At 54.9% G+C, this 20,114-nt stretch overlaps 1 protein-coding gene across 2 annotated transcripts in view; it reads right to left on the reverse strand.

Moving 5' to 3' along the window:
- The window catches only part of FAM135B (family with sequence similarity 135 member B), an 88,716-nt gene that overhangs the window by 45,769 nt on the left and 22,833 nt on the right, over positions 1–20,114 (reverse strand). For both annotated transcript variants that reach the window (XM_070392403.1, XM_070392402.1), the window contains exon 2: positions 4,839–4,934. In XM_070392403.1, the coding sequence (XP_070248504.1) occupies positions 4,839–4,915 (77 nt within the window). In that variant the 5' untranslated portion in view covers positions 4,916–4,934. The remainder of the gene's footprint in view (positions 1–4,838; positions 4,935–20,114) is intronic.

Consider the following 20,114-nt stretch of genomic DNA (forward strand, 5'->3'; position numbering starts at 1 on the left):
GCCAGGACCCAAGACGGCTACTTTGGGCTCATCGTCCAATCCGCTGCACCAATACATTGGGATACAATTTAATTATTGAATATGTATTGATACTAAGTGATGAGAAAACACCTCCTACCAATAGGTGGATAAGTTATCTGATTGTTACTTTCAGGTACTTTGTCATTATTAACAACACCAATGGCAACATCGAGTAAGAATAAAGGTCACCAGTTCTTATAAGATGACCTTGAATCCGGCCAGGCAACTTCCTTTCCAAGACCCACACCTGCGCCCCTCCCCTAAACCGCTGACAACCTCACCAAGAAAGGAGGGGGTTCCCACGGCGCTTCCGGAGGCCACATGATTGGACGAGGGTGTTAGTCCACAGTGAGCTTGAGTAGGACCTGCCCAACTCGAACTTCTTGGCCGCAGTGACCAGTCCTGGTGCCGAGGGAGGCTGGGCACGTCTGCCCCTCTCTACTGCAGTCTGGGGCTCCGAGTCCCCTCCAGGTGTCAAACCTAGGACAGCCAGCAGCCGTGACTCACCTGAACACTCTCAGCAAATGAAGCCTCAACTCTGGTCCCACGAGGGGACACTGGAGAGGACTCGAAGCGCCGTTTGGCTTCTGTGGTGTGAGGGGACCAGGGTGGGCTCGGGCAGCACTGGGGGATCGGAGAGGGAAGGTCCTGTGCAAATCCAGGCGGGAGTGGTGGTGCTCACACCAGGCATTAGCAGGTGAGGCACGTCATAGGCGGAGGTTTTGCTAGGGTTGCCGGCTGACTCGGATATGAGGTGTGAGACAGAGAGAGGTCAAGAGTTGCCCTAAGATGCTGTCCTCGACAACCGGATGGAGTTGCCAGGAACCGAGATGGGTTGTGACGGAGAGGTTTTGGGGGGGGGGTGGCGCAGAGAGACGGTCAGAGTGGATATACTGAGTACAGGCGAGGCCTTTTGGACAGCAAGATGGCCACGTGCAGCTGAATGCCTACCTGGCAAGTCCCAAAGTCCTGAGGAGGCTGAGCTGATTACATAAACCAGGACGCCAGTTGCACAGGGACAGTATTTACCCCCATGGAACCAGGGGACCAGGAAGTGAGTGTAGATAGAGGGGCATTGCCAATCTGGTTGGTTATAGCCTGAGATGCTGAATGGGATGCATTTTAATCAAAGGCAGGGTTACTCTGCCTTAAATATCCAGAACCACGCCCAGGCTTCTAGCTGCATACGCCTCGTGTTCAGTAAACACAGCGCAGCCAGTGGACCAGGGCTCCATCCATCTCCTCTCCCTCCCTCTCCACATCTCGCTGCCTCTAAGCACTTGAGATTAAAGACTGATCTCAGCTGATTCCTGAGAGGCCGGCAGGAATCCCGCCTTGGCCTCCATGCCTATGCCTAATCCTCAGTGTTCAATCTGTTTTCTCAGCACCGGGCGTGAAAACAGCACTGGGCTCCTTCTTTCCTGGCTATAAACCCAGCACACCGCCTCTACCGCACACCGCTTCTCGCACACCGCTTCTCACGGCTCGACAGCCCACTGCGCCACGGGGACGGGACAGCGGCGGTGGACCTGAGCTTTCCACAGGCCCCACACACGACGAGTCTGTCGGACTGAACTGCAGCGAGAAAGCTGTCACACAGCGGAGAGAACAGACCATAAATGTGCCCACCACACCAACACCCCCGTGGTGACCAGGTGAGGCAATGGGTGCGATAAGCAACCTTAGCATCATCCTTTCACAGTACAGAGGCCCATCAGATCATCACGCTGTGCACCTTACACTCCCACAAAGTCACATGTCACATAGCTCATGAAGCTCGAAAAGAAAAGCAGAAAGCAGAACTCCCCAGCAGGCCAGGGGCAGGAGCATGTGTCCATGAGGTCTGGGTTAGTGGTGCTGAGTGAAAGCACCTGCTAAATGCAGGAAGGAACAGCCAGCCAGGCTGTTTAGCCCAGAGTCCTAGAGGTGGTCGGAGGACAGACAGGCTGTCGCAGGCTCAGGGCACCTGGGCAGCAGTGCAAATCCCGGACCCCAATTTACCCCAGGACTTTTTTTAAAAAATATTTTTAAAATTTATTTCAGAGAGGAAGAGAGAGATAGAAACATCAATGATGAGAATCATTGATTGGCTGCCTCCCACATGCTCCCCACTGGGGATCGAGCCTGTAACCTGGGCATGTGCCCTGACCGAGAATCGAACCGTGACCTCCTGGTTCATAGGTCGACGCTCAACTACTGAGCGACCATGTGACTTCTAAGAAGGCCCCTGCATAGCAAGTGAAGAAGCTGAGACCTGAGGAGGTGAGTCACTTGCCCCGGGCACCTGGCCAGTGACAGAGAAATGGAACCCGAACCAAGATCTCTGTCCCTTGGGGACAGATCTACGGGCTGCCCCATGCAGGCCATCAGTGTCCTCAGGAGGCCCGAGGGAGGGCCACTGGGAGTGTGAGCTGGAGGGGCCCACACCACCCGGGCATTCGCTCTGCATTGACTCAGCCATGAGGTAATCGGGCCTGTGGGTGGTTCTGGGCTCAGCATTTAATCTCTGCAGGAATAGAGTCAGCCCCTGCAGGCTCCTGTACTTGCAGACCTGCTGAGTCACCACAGCCGGACTCAATCGAGGATCAAAGGCCTAAGGCAGCGTGGGCTCACGGAGTCCCAGACTCCACAGGGACAGGGTCACTGTGAACAGGAAGTGGATTCGCTAGAATATCATCCCGAGTGCCCATCTCCAGAGGCACCGGGGGGACCCACCCCTGCTCGCTGGCCAGAGGCAGGATGGGAACGTTGTACCAGGGGGAGGGAAGAGCATGTTTTTATGAAAATAAGAATTATGGAATCAGAGAGAAAGAATGCCTCTTAGAAATCACTGAGCCGACCTCTACCCCTGGTGCCGGATGGAAAGGCAGGTGGTAACAGTCCTGTCACACTGATTTCAGCAAAAATAGAGAGAATGGCTTGGTTTGCACCAGTGGGAAGTCATGTGACTGAAATCGAGCGTTAGACCAATGGCTTCCGGTGTGAAAGTGCTACCCACTGGCTATCCATGGGGGGAGAGGGGGGCACTGTCTTTGCAAACAGGTCCTGTCAAGGCCCTGGCGCTGTTGGCCTTTAGTCCACCTGCTTGCTGACCTCCCCATTCTCCCACTCTGCAAGCTGACCACCCGGCGTGGCCCTCAACCACGTCTAACCCTCACTCCTTCTCCCAAGTGGGGAGGGCACAAGGACCAGCAGACTTCACTAAAAGAAGTGGAAGAATAAAAAGATCATTTCTGACAGCAGACGAATCAATTAATTGATCTCTGTCGAGCCAAGGTAATCATATTTCAGAGTCTATTAAGGCTGGTCAGGGCTGCTTAGCAAATTTCACAGGGAGCTTGCTGTCCTGCCAGCGATGGCTAACGTCGGGGCATACACGCGGATGGCAGCTTCTTCCGGGAATCACCTGACCTAAACTCAACCCTCTTCCCTCTGGTGGGAAAGGTAGGGGTGTTGCTTCAAGGAGGGTTCGATCCTCACGTTTCTGAGCATCTGACCTTTCGCATCAGCTCTGATCACACTGACCGGAGGGCCTTTGCACAGTGCTCTGTGGACAGGGCCCAGTTTATCCACAAAACCATCGAACACCGCTGAGCGGACAATCCTCTCAGTGACGCTGTAGAGACAGAAGACGGATCTGAACCTTGGCTGGAAAACTTCACTCAGAAGGGAAATCGGTTCCATGGAGAGCCTCGTCGGAGTTAAGATAGAACATGAAATGCGAATTCATTTTCAAGGACAGATCTTAGTTCCCATTCAGCTAACACCACCAGCAATGACGGCTCACCGTGCCATAACAGGCATAAATGAGTTATGAATATGTTGTGTGATTCTGGCTTTCATTGAGCCTAATTCGATGCTAGATTCCAGGGCTGAGCCTGGCTACACGCGATGCCTCCCCAGTCCGTGTAGATCTGGAAGACCAGCACCCAGGCTTGCTGAGTAAGTTCTATTTCTGTCCTCTCCTCTCGACCTCCTTTGCCGATGGCACCTCGGTCTCCTGGTGTTCTGGACAAGTCACCAGAACGTCCTGCTACGCCCTAGGCAACTCGATTCGCCTACGCTCGGGATCCCGAGCTCAACCCAAAGCTAGTATCTTAGCCACCAGGTTTAGAGTCATTTGTTACGCAGCAACAAGCCGACAGGTGCTACTGCTCTGCCGTTAATGTGCGCACCTCACACGTTCGGTTTCTGTAAACGAACGTTTCCTGGCCTGTGTCATGGGGAAGGAATGCAGGCCTGTGAGGACACAGACGGGTCTGTGTTTAGATGCTGCCCCTAACCACGCTGCGGCCTTGCTATTATGTGCAATGACCTTGAGAGCTATAAGTCTACGATGAAGATGTATTGAGATCTTGCACGGAAAATGCCAAATTCAGAGTACCCCCTCAAACACTGAGAGCAACTATATTTTCATTATGTCTTTAAGGAGGATGGTGTAAATTCTCCACTTTTGAGAGAGCTGGGTCCAGGTTTTACGACGAGTGGTTTGGAAAGACACCCTATCAGCATTGAGCCCACAAACACCTTTTTATCAGAACTGCACACGCTTCATTTCCAATGAGTTCACTTTCCTTTAACACGGACTGGCAGCGTCCATGGACAGATCGACTACGGAGAGAGGGGGTGGGAGAAAGTAGCATTGTCCAGTCTCTCAGTATACGGTTTATCTTTAAGGACACGAAAGGCTTGGGCTTCCCACTTGGCAGGGAAAATGATGAAAATGCTGTCTTCATTAACCCAGAATGTCCTGGAACCTGTCCTCCCTACCTCCCCGCCCCCCGGCCCCCACACACACTCCAGGCAGAGACACTCACCCTCTGTGGAACAGATCCACGTTATGGAACTTATGGAGCTCCACAGAAAACTCTACCGTTCCTTGTACTTCAGACATGATCTTCTTGGTTCATTACCTGAAAGGCAAGAGAGAAATGTACAGCGTGAGGTCCCGTCCGCCACACTGAGCCCGAGCTTCCAGAACAGGAAACCCAGCAGCGCCCATGCGGGTGGGTGAGCGTGGCCCACGAACGGGCCTCGGCGGGCCCGCTGGACGTCATCACTCCCACTCCTTTTCTAGGGAGGGACTGCGAGATGGAGTGACCTGCTTGCTGCCACACAGCTCACCCTGGGAGGGCCAGGACTGGGGCCCAGACACCCTAATTCTAAAGCGGGACCCAACGCATCAGGCTTCCCTTCCTCACTGTGGCGTCCTAGAGTTCTGGAGGCCTGGATCCACGTCCATTAGCATTGAAGAATTATGGGTGCTTTTCCTTGCAATATTTCTAAACTGTTCAATCCGTTATTCACGCTTCCTAACATGTTTTAGAACATTTTCCGTTGCCTCGGAGGAAAGTTGTTAAAAATATTAAGGACTATTTTGGAGAAATACCATGATCCCAACCCTCCCTGAGACACTGCTTGGCATCCAGGTCTGACAGGCATGTTTTCTTTTAAAGTTTAAAATGTCGTTTTTCTCTGAGAGCAGTGGTTCTCAACCTCGGCTGCACATTAGAATCACCCGGGAATCTTTCTAAAATCCTGATTTCTGGGCCTCATCCTCCGGAAATTCTGTTTCTTTGTTACTAATGTTGTGGCCCCACCCCATAACAAAGAAACAGAATTTCTGGAGGATGAGGCCCAGAAATCAGGATTTTAAAAAGATTCCCAGGTGATTCTCATGTGCAGCCAAGGTTGAGAACCACTGTCTTAGAACATCAGCCTTCAAAGTGTGTGGCCTTCAAAAGTCAAATGAAAACCAGCGTGTCGATCCTCACACGCATCAGCACTCACTTTACGAAGAGGGCGCAGAGCTAACACACCCACCTGGACGGCCCACCTGTCACCTCCCCACGGAGGCGTCCCCAGGCTCACAGGTAGAAGGCAGCTTCCACAGGAAGCCCTTCCTCACGGGTGCTGCCGCAGCCCCCTGCACAGGCCCCCCCACGAGTGTACCCCCAACAGCCCTGACCACATGGCGTCCTGGAAGCAGGGTAGGAGGCCGGGTCCCGAAAGGAGGGCAGCCGCTGAGTTGGACAAAAGCAGGACGCGGCACCTGCATCACATCCGTGGGACGAGCAGAGGAAGGATGAGCAGAAACAATGCAGAGCAAGGCCCGCAGGCATGAGTGACTGTTACTCCTCTATCCCAGCAAATGCAAAGCCGGCCCAGCTCTGGGCCTGGCCCCGTTCGTTTGGGCTGTGAGACTGAAATAACCACGCCGCCCTCACTTCCACACCAGCGGCTCTGCTGTCCTCTGTGTGCGGAGGGAAGGCGGGTGAAGGCGGCGCCATCCATCACGCCTGCCCCCTGGATACCACAGGGGCCGCGGGAGCTGCTGGGCCGTGGGCAGGAAGGCTCTATTTATCCTCCCGGAGCCGAGCCCAGGCCTAAACAGGAGAGGAGGTGAGAGGAAGCCGCCAGGTCGCCACCCAGTGAGTCAGGCTGGCATCAGCCACGCGCTCTCTGCCGGTGCCGGGGCCAAGGCACTTTCTGGCGATCTCGCTCGCATGCATCTGTCATTAACTCCCCAAGTGCCACGTGACTCAGCCTGCGTCTGTGGTCCCACGGGACCACGCACACGGTCTCTGAGCCGGCACTGCCAGCTTCTCCCCCAGTATGGGAAGCCAAGTGGGGCAGAGAGGGAGGTGGGACCAGGACCTGCAGAGCCTGTCTGGGGCCGGGAGCCCAGAGGAAAGCATGCACCCTGAGCTGTTTCAGGGGAAGCGGCTTCGGGCTCCTCACTGCTCCTCACCCCGGGGCCCGGGTCACCCGGGTACCTCCGAAGCTCTCTCCATAGATGCCCCAGAGCTGGTCCTCACTGTCCCTCCTGGTCTTGGCTCAAGGTCATTTCCACAGCAAGCCTCTCACCTCCCTTAGTTCCTTTCCAGCACATCACCCTCTTTATTATTTCTGGACCGTAAGCCACCCCCTGGGATTATGGCTTAATTTCTGTCTCCCTCCCCCAGTCACCGCCAGGAGGGCAGGCTCCAAGCACCTGGGCTGCCGTGTCCCTGGGGCAGCTGACGCCTGGCCCCCAGACAGAGCCCCACACGTGACCGAGCTGAGTCCTAGAGAAAGGACAGGTTCAGGAGGGGAGGGCTAACCTGTGTGAAGGGGCAGGGAGGCCTGCGGGAGGGGACAACCCTTGGGGACAGCTACCAGACTGGTACCTCATCATTTTATTTCACTTCATCTTCAAAACCCAGCCTCACAGAGGGTTGTAAACACGTCCGTGCTTCTGTGGGAGGAAGCGGATGCTCATGGCCACACGGCTAGTAAATGACGTGGCCGATCGCAACTGCAGGGACCGCACTGGGTCCTCGGCCAGCGAGGAGGAGGAGAGGGGGAGCCAGGGCCGTGCTGGGGACCTGGGGATGCACGGCTCAGAAGGAGTGACAGAGGCAGAAATAGAATGGTGGGGGCCAGCTAGAATTGTAAAAAAATATAATCATGCTCTGTTAACCGGGATTGTTTTGTTCTGAGTAAAGAAGGCGCATCCTAACCTGGTGGGAGTTGCACGTGGGACCTGGGAGCTCACCTGGAAGTGCGGCCCCCCTCCCCATCGGGACTGCCTGTGATCATGGAAAGATGAACAACCTTGTTGCAGAAACCAGAGCCGCCAGCCCTTTGAAGATCCCCAGCCTCTGCACACCTGCAGGCCTTTGCAAATCTGCAGACCTGTAAACTGCCCAATTGGCACGCCCTTTGCCTACTTCCCAGGTAATCTTCATCCTTCTATGCAATGTAAGCAGCTGGCTTATGGGGGTGCAAGCAGATTTCTGTGGATGGCCTGCTGCTCCCACGCTGCCGGCAGGACTGGAATAAACGCTCATGTATGATTCAACCCTGTCTCTGCTTCGTTGGCTCAAGTAGTGACAGGCAGGCGGACCCATTGATCGTCCAGTTACAGGAGGGCCCCAGAGGGACAGGACCTCACAGGGCCTGGCAGGGCCTAGGATCGGTGGTCCCTGCAAGTGTAACATACAGCAAACCTGAAGAAGAAACCTTCAAACCTTAATCTTTGTGAAATGACAATGAACAACCTAGCTGGGGGCATGAATTAATCATGAGTTCATGCTTTTCAATTTTTAAAAATACTCTTCCCTCTACAACTGTCTCAGCAAAGGCTGCCCAGAGAGCTCCGTGGGCATAATGAGACCACTGGCTTCGGTCACTCAGCAAATACTAATATTAACTGGAGGCCGGTCCGTGTCAGCAGCCACACTGGGCAGTAGGGAGACATGAATGAATCGGGGAGCCATGAATGAGCAAGACAGGAGTTGGAGAAAGGGAAACACGACAACACATAATTGTTAGAGGACGGTAAGGACTACAGGGGACTTGGCAGGAAGCCTGTCACAGGACCACGAGGGGGGCCACGCGCTCCCCACCTGTGAGTGGGAGCGGGCGATGGAGACCGCCCCGAAGGCCCACACCCTTGCAGGCCGAGCACTGGGAAGTGCAAGCACCAGGTAAACACGAGCCATGGAGCCGGGCACGTAGAAGCAGGCACAGTGCTGAGTGACACTCTGGAATGGGAGTGGGGACAGGTCACACAGACAGCTGCGCAGACAGCAGGGGGCTGGCTGGGGGAGGGGAGAGGGGAGAGCACAACCAGGCTTTCTGAGCGGCCCACCTGAGCTGGGCCAGGCCTCACAGGGTCTGTTTCTCTGTCCCTCCCTCTAGCCTCCCAGCCCCCAACTCTCAGCACTCACACCCAGGAGGCTCAGGCCCTGTACTCTGTGGTCAAGGACAACGAAGGATGGATAGATAGACAGGTAGATGATAGATGAATAGATAGATAAAGAGATAGACAGATGATGGATGGATGGATAAATGATTGATTGATAGATGATAGATAGAAATGTGAATAGATGATACATGGATAGACAGTTGGTAGGTAGATGGATGGATAGAGAGATGATAGTTAAACAGATAAATGATAGATGGATAGACAGAGTATATAGATAGATGATAGATGAGAAACGCCTCTCATACTGAATGTCACGCATTCAAATAAGGTTTGGAATGTAACCATCTCATTTAAATAAATGTTTGCCTTTCCTGTCTTTGCAACTGTCTCTGCAAACTGTTCTCTCCTCCTCTGGCCCCGGCCCAGGAGCCCCTCCCACCCAACGCTAGCTTCTCCTCCCAACTTGTACCTCCAGGCCTGCTTCAGGGAGCTGTCTAGGCCAGAAGCCTAAGCAGCACTTTGCTATGTGTGAAGACATTAGCTAATTAGAGTAATTCACACTAGAGTGTGAATGAAGCCAACAGTTGGAGGGGAGCAGGGAGGGGCTGCATTTTAAAGCAGGCACTGAATACATCCTGTGTTTGCTGCCTGTGCCCAGGCCTTGTGAAACTCAAGGTTGCCACCAACACTCCCAGTCAGCCTGTCCACCTCCCTCACCTTCTCTGTGAAGTCCCAGAGCCAAGCGGCCCTACTGTCCACTCACGTGCGAGTTTTCTGAGCCTTCTGGGGCCAGGACCCTGCTTTGGACAGATGTGCGTTTGAATCCTGCCACCTTCCGCCTTGTGACCTTGGGCAAGCCCCTTAACACCTTCCCAGCTTCCAGGTACAATGGGCCTAGTGGGTGGGGGTGCGATGAGCTCAATACAGTCCTGGCACAAGCAGGGGACAGGTGCTGAGTGCTGGTCCACCCCCCCGCCCACGCCAGCGTCTCTCCCCTCTTTATCCCCCCTCCAGTCCCCTGGGAGGGAATCGGAAATGGCTTCCCAGATTGCATTCTGAACAGGTCCTTTTTTTAAATAAATATATTTTTTAATGATTTCAGAGAGGAAGGGAGAGGGAAAGAGATAGAAATATCAATGATGAGAGAGAATCATTGAATGACTGCCTCCTGCCTATGACCTCCTGGTTCAGAGGTTGACGCTCCACCACTGAGCCATGCTGGCTGGGTGAACAGGTTCTTTAACAGGTGTCTCTCCCCCAGAGAACCTCTTGGCATGTAAGTTTGGGAATTACGCAATAAATGATTGATTGATAGATAGATGAAAGATAGAAATGTGAATAGATGATAAATGGATAGACAGATGGTAGGTAGATGGATGGATAGAGAGAGAGAGATGATAGATAGTTAAACAGATAGATGATAGATGAATAGACAGAGTATATAGATAGATGATAGATGAGAAACACCTCTCATACTGAATGTCACGCATTCAAATAAGGTTTGGAATGTAACCATCTCATTTAAATAAATGTCATTTCTCGCTCCTGCAGGACTTCTCAGAGCCCTTCACGTGCGGCCACTTGGTGTGACTCTCCAGGCGGGAGTGCTCTCTAGACCAGTGATGGAGAACCTGTAGAGCTCGGCGTGTCAGCATTTTGAAAAACCCTAACTTAACTCTGGTGCTGTGTCACATATAGAAATTTTTTGATATTTGCAACCATAGTAAAACAAAAGATTTATATTTTTGATATTTATTTTATATATTTACATGCCATTTAACAAAGAAAAACCAACCAAAAAAATGAGTTTGCATGTCACCTCTGACACGTGTGTCATAGGTTCGCCATCACTGCTCTAGACACTCACGCAGCCCCAGGCCTGCATTTTAGGGCCACGCTGTGCTATGCTGTGTGCAGGAGCAGTATCACCTGCGAACAGGGAGCTTACTCCCCGAGCCTCAGCTTCCAGCCGCAGGAGCAGACGCACTAGCAGAGCATGCCTCCTCGCCTGAAACAAGGGTGCTGCCTCGCCCCTCACTCCGTCCCCAGGCAGCACCTGCTGCTGCTGCTCCTGCTGCAAACGGCACGCATGCCCCTCTCTCATCCCTGGGACCCATATGGCTCCTTCAGTGGCATAAGTAGGGGTCCAAGGAAACAAACTAAACATGCGAAACAGAGGTTCCTTGGCTAACGGGTCCCAGGCCCCAGCTAACCTATGCCCGAGCCGGTGCGCAGTCCGCTTGTTGCAGAGCAGAGTGGTGAGTGAGCCACCTCCCCAGCCCGTCCTGAGCTGCCCGGGGGCTGAATGCGCAGTGCGTGCACTCGGATTCCACAGGCAGCCGTGACCCCACACAGCCCGGCTCTATGACTGATGACACGTTTCCCAGAACTCTGGCCGAAAGGTCCGTGTGCAAAATCCATCCCACAACACGGATGAATCTGGAAAACATGATGCTACACGGAAGTAGCCAGACACAAAGGACATGCGTTGTGGGTGGGAGTCCATTCTTATGAAATCTCCAGACCAAGTAAATCCCTACAGATAAGCGCTTGTGGGCCCGGCTGGCGTGGCTCAGTGGTTGAGCATCGACCTCTGACCCAGGAGGTCACGGTTCGATTCCCGGTCAGGGCACATGTCCAGGTTGCGGGCTTGACCCAATGTGGGGCATGCAAGAGGCAGCCGATCCATGATTCTCTCTCATCATTGATGTTTCTGTCTCTCCCTCTCCCTTCCTCTCTGAAATTAGTAATATATATACTTAAAAAAAAAAAAATAAAGATAGGCACTTGTGGCTTCCAGGGCCCGTGGGGAGAGGTCCCCGTGAGTGACAGCTAACAGCCCGGGGCGTCCTTCGGAGAGACGAAATGTTTGGCACTAGACAGAGCTGGTGGCGGCACAACATGGCGAATGTGCTAAATGTCACAATCGCACCATCAAATGTGATGGAATGTGAGTTTCACCTCAATCAAAACCATGTGGCCTCCGACACCACGCACGCTTTAATGATGCTCCTCACACATCCGACAGCCCAGTGAAGGCAAAGCAAAGATGTCACACATGGGCTGTGCGGTTTTACTGTCTTCGTTCTGACTTCCGGGCCGCCCGCCCCCACCCCTCCTTGGGTTCTGTTCTTGGTTTAGCAGGGGAGGGGAAACTCTTCCTGCCCAGGCCATGTGGATATTTATAACACCATTCACAGGCCATACAAACTATCGGCTTAAAAATTAGCCTGCAGTACTGGGTCAAACATGTCACTAACTCACCCCTCATGCCTTGGCAGGGCCAGACCAAATGGTTTCGCAGGCCTTATTCGGTCCGAGAGCCAGACGTTCCCCACCCCTGGTTTAAACTCTACAGATCGTCTGCACCTCGTACAGGGCACCTCCAGGAGTGGCCTCGGAGCTCACGTCCCTGGAACCTTCTGCTCTGAAGACCCCACCCGCGGGGGTCTTCCGGCCTCAGAGAGCCTGGCCCTGCCACCCTTGCCCATCGCAGCCCCGATGTGCCTGGCAGGAAGGCGTCCTGCCCCTCTGGGCCCGGCATCGGCATCGGTGCTCACAGCCTAAGGAGGTGCACCCCGGCCTCCAGTGCCTCCATAGCCTTGGCCAGGAGGGGGCTCTCTCCTGCACACGAACCCGGCTGCGCCTCTCCCTCGGCTCCCAGACTCAGACCCAGAGGGAGACCAGGTTCTGCAGCTGGCTCTCCAGAACTGCGTGACGTCAAGGGAGCTGCTGCAACATGGGAAGATGCCACTGGGCAGCACCTGCCGGGCCCAGAGGGGTCAAGGCGTGGCCCTCCCCCTCCCAGGCTGGGGTCTCCTCGGGTCCGCACAGAGGAAAGGCCCCGAGGAGGGAGGAGGCCCCGACTGGGTTTTCAAGGGTATGCGGGTTCACTTCTAGCCAGAAGGATGCTGCTAAAAATAGCAGTCCTCCTCTGGATGATTTCACATTAAATCTGCTCACCTTACATGTCACATCTTACTACTGCCTTCCCGCACCTCCAGGCCTCAGGTGACCTGGAACAGCAGCTCACGGTGTGAGGCAAGGGGAGCCATGGTGTTCATAGAAATCAGCCTGTTCAGGGACCCCAGAGGGATGGCTCTGTGCATCTGCCTGCAGACCCAACCCTGGGGTGGGGAGTGACAGCTTGATTTGGGGAATGATGCTGCTGACATAAGGCAAATCAGTGCCACGCACGTGGACCCTGTGTGGACTGGCAGGCTGCCCACTCTCCGTTCTGGAATATTGAGGGGAGCAGAAGCAGTTCCAGGGACTGGGACTGGGTGGTAGACCAGAAGCCCAGTCATTCCCATAGGCCAGTGGTTGGCAAACCGCAGCTCGCGAGCCACATGCGGCTCTTTGGCCCCTTCAGTGTGGCTCTTCCACAAAATACCACGTGTGGGTGCGCACGTACAGTGCGATTGAAACTTCATGGCCCATGCACAGAAGTCGGTATTTTGTGGAAGAGCCGGTATTTTGTGGAAGAGCCACACTGAAGGGGCCAAAGAGCCGCATGTGGCTCGAGAGCCGCAGTTTGCAGACCACTGCCATAGGCTAAGGGCCCAGTGTTTCCCATACTTTATCCCAGGCTCACCCTCTACCCACTGCCTTCGGATGGGAGTGGGAGGAAGGGAAGAATGAGAGGAGGAGGAGAAGGAGAAATGAGTCAGGCAAAGTAGGTCAGCCGCCTACTCTCCGGCAGAACCCCCGACGTGGAAGAAGCTGCCAGAGGAATCCCCTTTACCTCCTCAGCACGTTGTTGCTCAGCCTGGCGGAACCCCGTCCCAGACAGGGCGCTCACTACCCTCCAAGGCCGCGTGACCCTTTTGTTCCCTTGGGCTTCCCAGGCTCACTCTGCACTTCGGGGCGGGAACCTCCCTACCTCAGACAACTCCCAATCCCGGACCCTTACACGCCCCGTCCCCGGGGTGTATGAGGAACTGTCTCTGATGAAGGGGAAACACGGGCAGACTATCTGCGGTTGACCGTCTCAAGTTTGGTGACGGCAGAAACTAAACCACCCAGCATGTCGACACCTCCGATGGGACTGCACGGCGCAGTGTGCTCTGCGAGCCACGTGGAAATTCCAAAAACTCACAAAATGTCTGGGGCCCAAAAGAAGAGTCCTCCTGAATCACAGGATGGAGCATGTATGACACGACGAGCCTGGACACGCGTGTATATGAGGTATTAGCTGGTGTTGTGTCAAAAGTTCCCACGTGCACCAGAACGCGGGGGGAACTGGGATCCCCAGCTGCCAGGACTGCAGGACTTCTCAGAGCCTTTGACGTGACGATTCCTCCTACGCGTGTCTAGTAGAGAAAGCCTCTCTGCCCTCCCTGATGGGAACCCTCTGAGCCTCAGTTGCCTCCTCAGCAAGGCCCACCTGAGGCGGGAGCCTGCCGTGGCAGAACCTTGAAAATCACGAGCGAGCCCACAGGAGGCACACAGCACTCATTGCCTTCTTCCCGGTCAGTGACAGCCGCGGGCTTGAAAGGAGCCCATCTGTTTAGCAGCCCGGGCTCTCAGCCAAACAGTGGCCCCGGGGGCGTGTGCACATCCATTTCCCAGCCTTCAGCAAAAAGAAAGAAACGCGCTTTCTCACCGGCTGACACAGCAGCGGGGCCTGGGACGGGCAAGGACGCCAGCCGCTCCATCGAAGGCAGCATCTTCCTAAAGAGATAACGACCGAAGGCATCTCCTTCCTCGAGAGCCTGGTGACAAATGGACTCACAGGCAGGAAACCTCAGCTCCGGGGATACACTTGGACGTGAAGCTGTGAGAGCAAACTCGCCCATCACTTCTGGGTCCTCACAGGAGGCCTCCCCATTCCGGGAACTCAGGCCGCTCGACCTGGGTAAGCGCGGGCACCACGGACACCCACGCTGCTCACGTACCAGGTAGCACGTTACACATGGTTACTGAGTGCCTTTTAGTGTCTGGCCCTGGTGTGTGTGTCAGAGGGAGGGACGGACGGGGGGGGGGGGGGGGGGGAGGATAGGGAAGATCTCTCATTCATGTCCGATTCTGTGCTAGCAGTGGACACGCGAGCCCAGGGATGAAGGGACTGGGCAGCCTCTGTTTTCCCATCCTCCTCTCAGGCCCACCCTCCACTGTGTCACAACCCCGTCCTCAAACAATCCTGGTGAGTGACAGGCACAGCGGACCTGTCCTGGGCCGGATGCTGTGGCCAGTGATCCCGACCTTAGCTCACCTTCCCCCGAGGAGGCAGGTGTCCCGCTGAAGGGGTTCGACCCGCAGAGAAACACCCGCATTTCTTACGGACCTGGAGCTGCGTTGGGGAGCTCTGTGGCCGTGAGCAAAGGGCCTCGCAGGACACCTGGCTCGAAGCAAAGGGCCCCAGGATGCACCTGGCCGGGCCCTTCCTCATGCCCCACAGGCCTTCCTGTAGCCACCTGCGGTGACGGCGACAAAGGACACAGTCCCGAGGGGGAGCCAGAGCTGCCTTTGCAGATCCTCAGGGACTTAAGTGCCGGGACAGAAGGACAGAGCCTCAAATTAGTGCAAAGAGGTAATGAAGAGGACACGGCCCTGGAAAGCTGATTACTCTCCAGCGTCCAGGTGTGAATGACAGCGGGAGCCACTGAGCAGCCACTGACTGACTCTGTCCCTCTGCTCCCAAGGGCCGCCTCTGCAGCAGGCCCACCTACGGCTCCCTCTCCCTCGCCAGCACCTCCACTGCTGCCCGACCGGACACTGGCTGCCAGCTGTGCGCACGGCACTCGGGGCTGCTCTGGTCTGGCGTCTGTGCACTTCCTTTTTTAAATGTTTTTATTGCTTTCAGAGAGGAAGGGAGAAGGAGACAGAAGCATCAATAATGAGAGAGAATCACGGATCAGCTGCCTCCTGCACGCCCCCCACTGGGGATGGAGCCCGCAACACGGGCATGTGCCCGGACTGGGAATCGAACCGTGACCTCCTGGTTCATAGGTCGATACTCCCTCTGTGCCCACGCTTTGTTTTCTCCTGGTACTTCGTGGACTTATTTTGTACTTTTCTTCTTCTTTGTGGTAAGAACATTGAACACGGGAAGCCTCCTCTGACCCAGTGTTCCCTGCACAGCTCAGTATTGTTGCCTGCAGGCACGATGTTCCCAGCGGCCTCCAGCACGCGCTCACCTTCTATAACTGAAACCCTGCGGCCACTGCACCGAAAAGCGTCACATTCCAGCCATGGCAGCGTTTCTGGAGGAAGGGTTATGCAGATGGCAAACCCCTGGCAGTGTCTCCCTGCTGTGAGTCACTCGGCACACACCACTCGGCACACACCAGGTCTAAGGCTCAGAACACGGGGGGGAGGGGGGTCCTATTCAGCATGAGCCTCAGTAGTGATAACGAAACAGTGATGCATGACATTCCACCCTGAGACTCCAGGAGGAAAGCAATGAGGATCTTGTTGCTCCCAATTCAGGGGGTCAGGACTTCAAGCAGAACTCAGTGGGCGTCTCCATACCCAGCCGGGGAGCTTGCAGGTGGGGCTGGCAGGTGGCTCCAGGTGTCCCCGCTGAAGGGGCACCTATTCTCCAGCGATAGTCTCTCCTATCATGTCTTTCTTGAGGTCTTTGACCATGACCTCCAAGCCAGGTGTGCTCTCCTCCTTATTCCACCCTTCCCCACCCAGTCTGGGTGCCTCTCTCGTTCTCCGTGGCACAGACTGAGGTGTGGATCCTCATCTCCCATTAGGGTGTAAACCCCTTAAGGTCGGCGACCACCCCTGGCTCAGATCCACAGCCACCGTGAGAGGATCTAACACAATGTGAGCACACACAGTTTCTGATGGATGTCCCTCGAATCAGATACAGTAGTCTAGGCTGTGGCATCAGTTGCTTCGATTTCATGGGGGTGACAGGGTCCCAGAAGACCTTGATTGTCTTGAAACGTCCAGGTACCCAATCAAAAGGGACGTGGGATGGAAAGACCATGGAACAGTATCCATCCAAGCATCAGTGTTAGGAACTCTGAGGGCAACGTTCCAAATCAGACAGAACACTGAGGCAGGAGGTGGGGAGGCAGCGGGCTGTGCACAGATGGTCGAAGGTGGCGGACAGATGTGCAAGGAGGACAGATGTGGAAGGCCCAGAACGTGATAATGCACTGAGGTCTGATTCTTCCAGCAACAAAGAGCCACTGGAGAGCAAACAACACGTACGGATGACTTACTGTGTTCCAGGACCTGTGTTAGCTGGTACATAGCACTTAATCCTCATAAAAGAAATGTAAGTCAAAGCCAGCTCAGCAAGGCCAGGTGGCTGAGGGTCTCGTGGTGAAAAAACGTCAACTGCCCAAGTCTATGGCCTTTCTTCTCAACTGCACGCGTGGGTGACTGATGCTTGAAGAAGCCTCTTCCATAAGGACAGAGAACAGGTGTGCTGGAGAGGGGAGATGTTACGGGCTGGGACACGGTTAGGAGCTACTGCAAGAAGCCCTGGCAGAGAGGAGGAAGCCTGGCTCCAGGCACCACTTCCAGAAATCAATCAAACTTGGAAACCAAGTAGGCGGAGGGAAGAAGAGCTGTGGATGGCCTGGAAGCACCCACCCTGGGCAGGTGGGCTGCAGGGGACAGCCGCCTCTCCTGCTGGGGCCCCGGCACCAGGTCCACGCAGCAGCCGACCTGCCCTCGGGGGTCTTTGCTCCAATGCTGGGTACCCAGCCCCACCTCCGACCAGCGTCAGTTCCAAGGACGGAGTATTATTAGGTGAGCTTAGCTGAGCTGTGTGCTAGCTCCCGCTTCCTCTCTGAATCATGTGTGCGTGAATCATAACCACCCTCTTCATATTTTAGAAGCAAGTGTATAATTTTTCTTCCCCCAAGAAAAGAAATAAATTGCTGCCTAAATAGGAATCTAATGTGGTTTCTCAAGCGCTTGGACTTATTCAGTTCTGAGCCTGCCTTTTCTTTGGGCGCAAGAATAACCAGAAAAGCTAAAAATAAAACATTTTTAAAAAGTGACACCGATTGAGTGTCTGCCCTGTCCATGACTCTGCTCTACCCTTTCCCAGGTCAAGGTCGTGGCAATCATTCCCATTTGATAGATGAGCAACCGGAAGCTTATAGACGCCATTCACTGGCCCAGAAGCACAGAGCTATTAGGACACTGCACTAGCAGCTGGGAAGCCAATCATCTCTGAACCTGTTCACGGTATATGAAAGGGGTTACCACCTAAGCCTGGTTCTTTTTTTTAAATATATATTTATATTTTTAGTGATTTCAGAGAGGAAGGGAGAGAGAGAGACAGAAATATCAACAATGAGAGAGAGTCATTGATCGCTGCCTCCTGCACGCCCGGCAACCTAGGCATGTGCCCTAGACCAGAATCGAACCTGGGACCCTTCAGTCCACAGGCCGACGCTCTATCCACTGAGTCAAACCGTTGGGGCCTGAGTCTGGTTCCTCGGGTGGATGACCACCGCGTGGGATGCTTAGAGTGTTACCCTCGCATAGGAGTGCTGCTTAGCTCTGCAGTATCACTACTGTTTCCAAATACAGTGACAACATGGCTGCATCCCTTATTAAAATGCAATAATGACATCACAATATCAAACATTGTGTATCAATGCAACAGCAGCAGCAGCAGCAGCTTATGTGGAGCGTCTGGGAGGTTTGGGGGATCTTCAGCTGCCTTATCTCACCAGGCCTTGATCTCTCCATGAGAATTAAGGCCACGGCAAACGTTTCTGCATAAACCCACACAGGGGAGTTGAAACAGGTGGTTGAAGATCACACATTGCCTCATGGTCCACTCTCAAGGCGACCTTGTGAAGTCACAGTGAGCCTTTTGCTTGAAAACTGGAGGGGAGGGGACCTCCAATCTGATTCCCCCTGGATTCCAGGCAGCGGCTCCAGCCATCTGGCTGAAGGGGCGGGGGGGGGGGGGGGGGGGGCGGGGGGAGGCTGGAGTGCTCACATACTTCCAGGCACCCGTACACACTGCGTGGTGGCCAGGGCTAGTCGCTGCTAACGCCCTGCATTTCCTGACCCTTGGAGGACGCCATCCAGGACCACCCGCATGCCCCGCCGTACAAGGGGGTGGGGCTGCCAGAGTCCCACTTTGTAATAACCATGTTGTCAAAGAGATGAGCTGGGGCCCTTCGCCTTCGCCCAATGTGATGGAGAGGGAGCACTGAACTTCAAGCTTGTCTTAGAGGTGACGACTGGGCCTGGGGAGGGCAGACAGCACGAGCAGTGCCCTTGGTGATGGAGTGGAGCTTGGGTTCACAAGAAGAGAGGGTCCCTGGACAGCACCCGGGGAGGCCAACGCACCTGACCTGGTAGAAAAATCACTCGGGTGTGGTTCCCCCGCTCCTGCCCCCCATTTCTCAGGAGGACAAGTCCACACTGTCTCCTCCGTGATGCGCCTTGTTCCTGGGATGTGAGGGGTGACGGCAATGCCACTGGAGATGCCGCCCGCCCACAGAATCGTGTGGGGGCACATGCATTTGAGGGGAACAGCGGGGGTCAACGTGTCTGCGGCCTCGCCGGAGACCCCATGCCGGGAGAGTGGCCTTCCATGAAATGCACATGGCAGTGTGGTCTGTGTCCCCTTCACATCAACCTCGGGAAATCAAAGACTGAGACCCAGGAGGGGATCTCGGCTTCATGAAAAACTAGGATCAACATGGAAATCAGAACCACAAGGGGCACCTCTGGGCTTGTCTCCGGGCAAGGCCGTCCGTACCCGCCGGGCCTGCAGAGGCCAGGGCGGCGCAGGGGGAAGGGCACCCTGTATTCTGCTGACACGACACGGATGGAGAGGCACAATAGCCTCCACCGCCAGCTCAGCAGCCATGTGTCCACCTGGCACAGGAAAGCCTTGCACAGCGTGTCCACTCAGGGCCGCTCTGTCCAGACAGGGCTGGCCTCGGTCCCATTGGATGTGGCTTTCTAACCCGTGTGAGAGCGCAGGGACCTGACATGGAGTTAAACACGCCGGTGACGTTTTTAAGGGCTGTGCCACCTGGGGGACATCTTTTAATGTTCATAAGTGCCAGTTTCCGGTTCTGTAGAAGGTAGAGGAGAACAACCTGAGAGGGATTTGGGGAGAGTAACATGTGACCATGTGTTTGCCACAGTGTCTGCCCAAGGGGTGTGCAGGGAGGATGGGGGACCCTTCCCCTTGCCCCCTGGGCCGCTGGGTGCTGAAGATTACCGCCGGCAGATGGGACGGGACGGGAGGCAGGGTGAAGTCCAAGTGCAGGGCTTGTTTGGCAGGGCCCCCACATTCTGACTCCCGACAGTCTACCTTCATCTCCGCTAACCGCCAACACTGAGCTCCTACCACAAGGCAGCGGGTCTGTGATGAGCTCTACCGCTGATGAAGGTGCTACATTCCTCGGGAATTTAGGAATGGGGGAAAACACAGTCATGTTGGGTAATGACATTG

Source organism: Myotis yumanensis, unplaced genomic scaffold (genome assembly GCF_028538775.1).
Source record: "Myotis yumanensis isolate MYYU_CA2020_CCGP unplaced genomic scaffold, mMyoYum1.0.hap1 SCAF_15, whole genome shotgun sequence".
Taxonomy (NCBI): Eukaryota; Metazoa; Chordata; class Mammalia; order Chiroptera; family Vespertilionidae; genus Myotis; species Myotis yumanensis.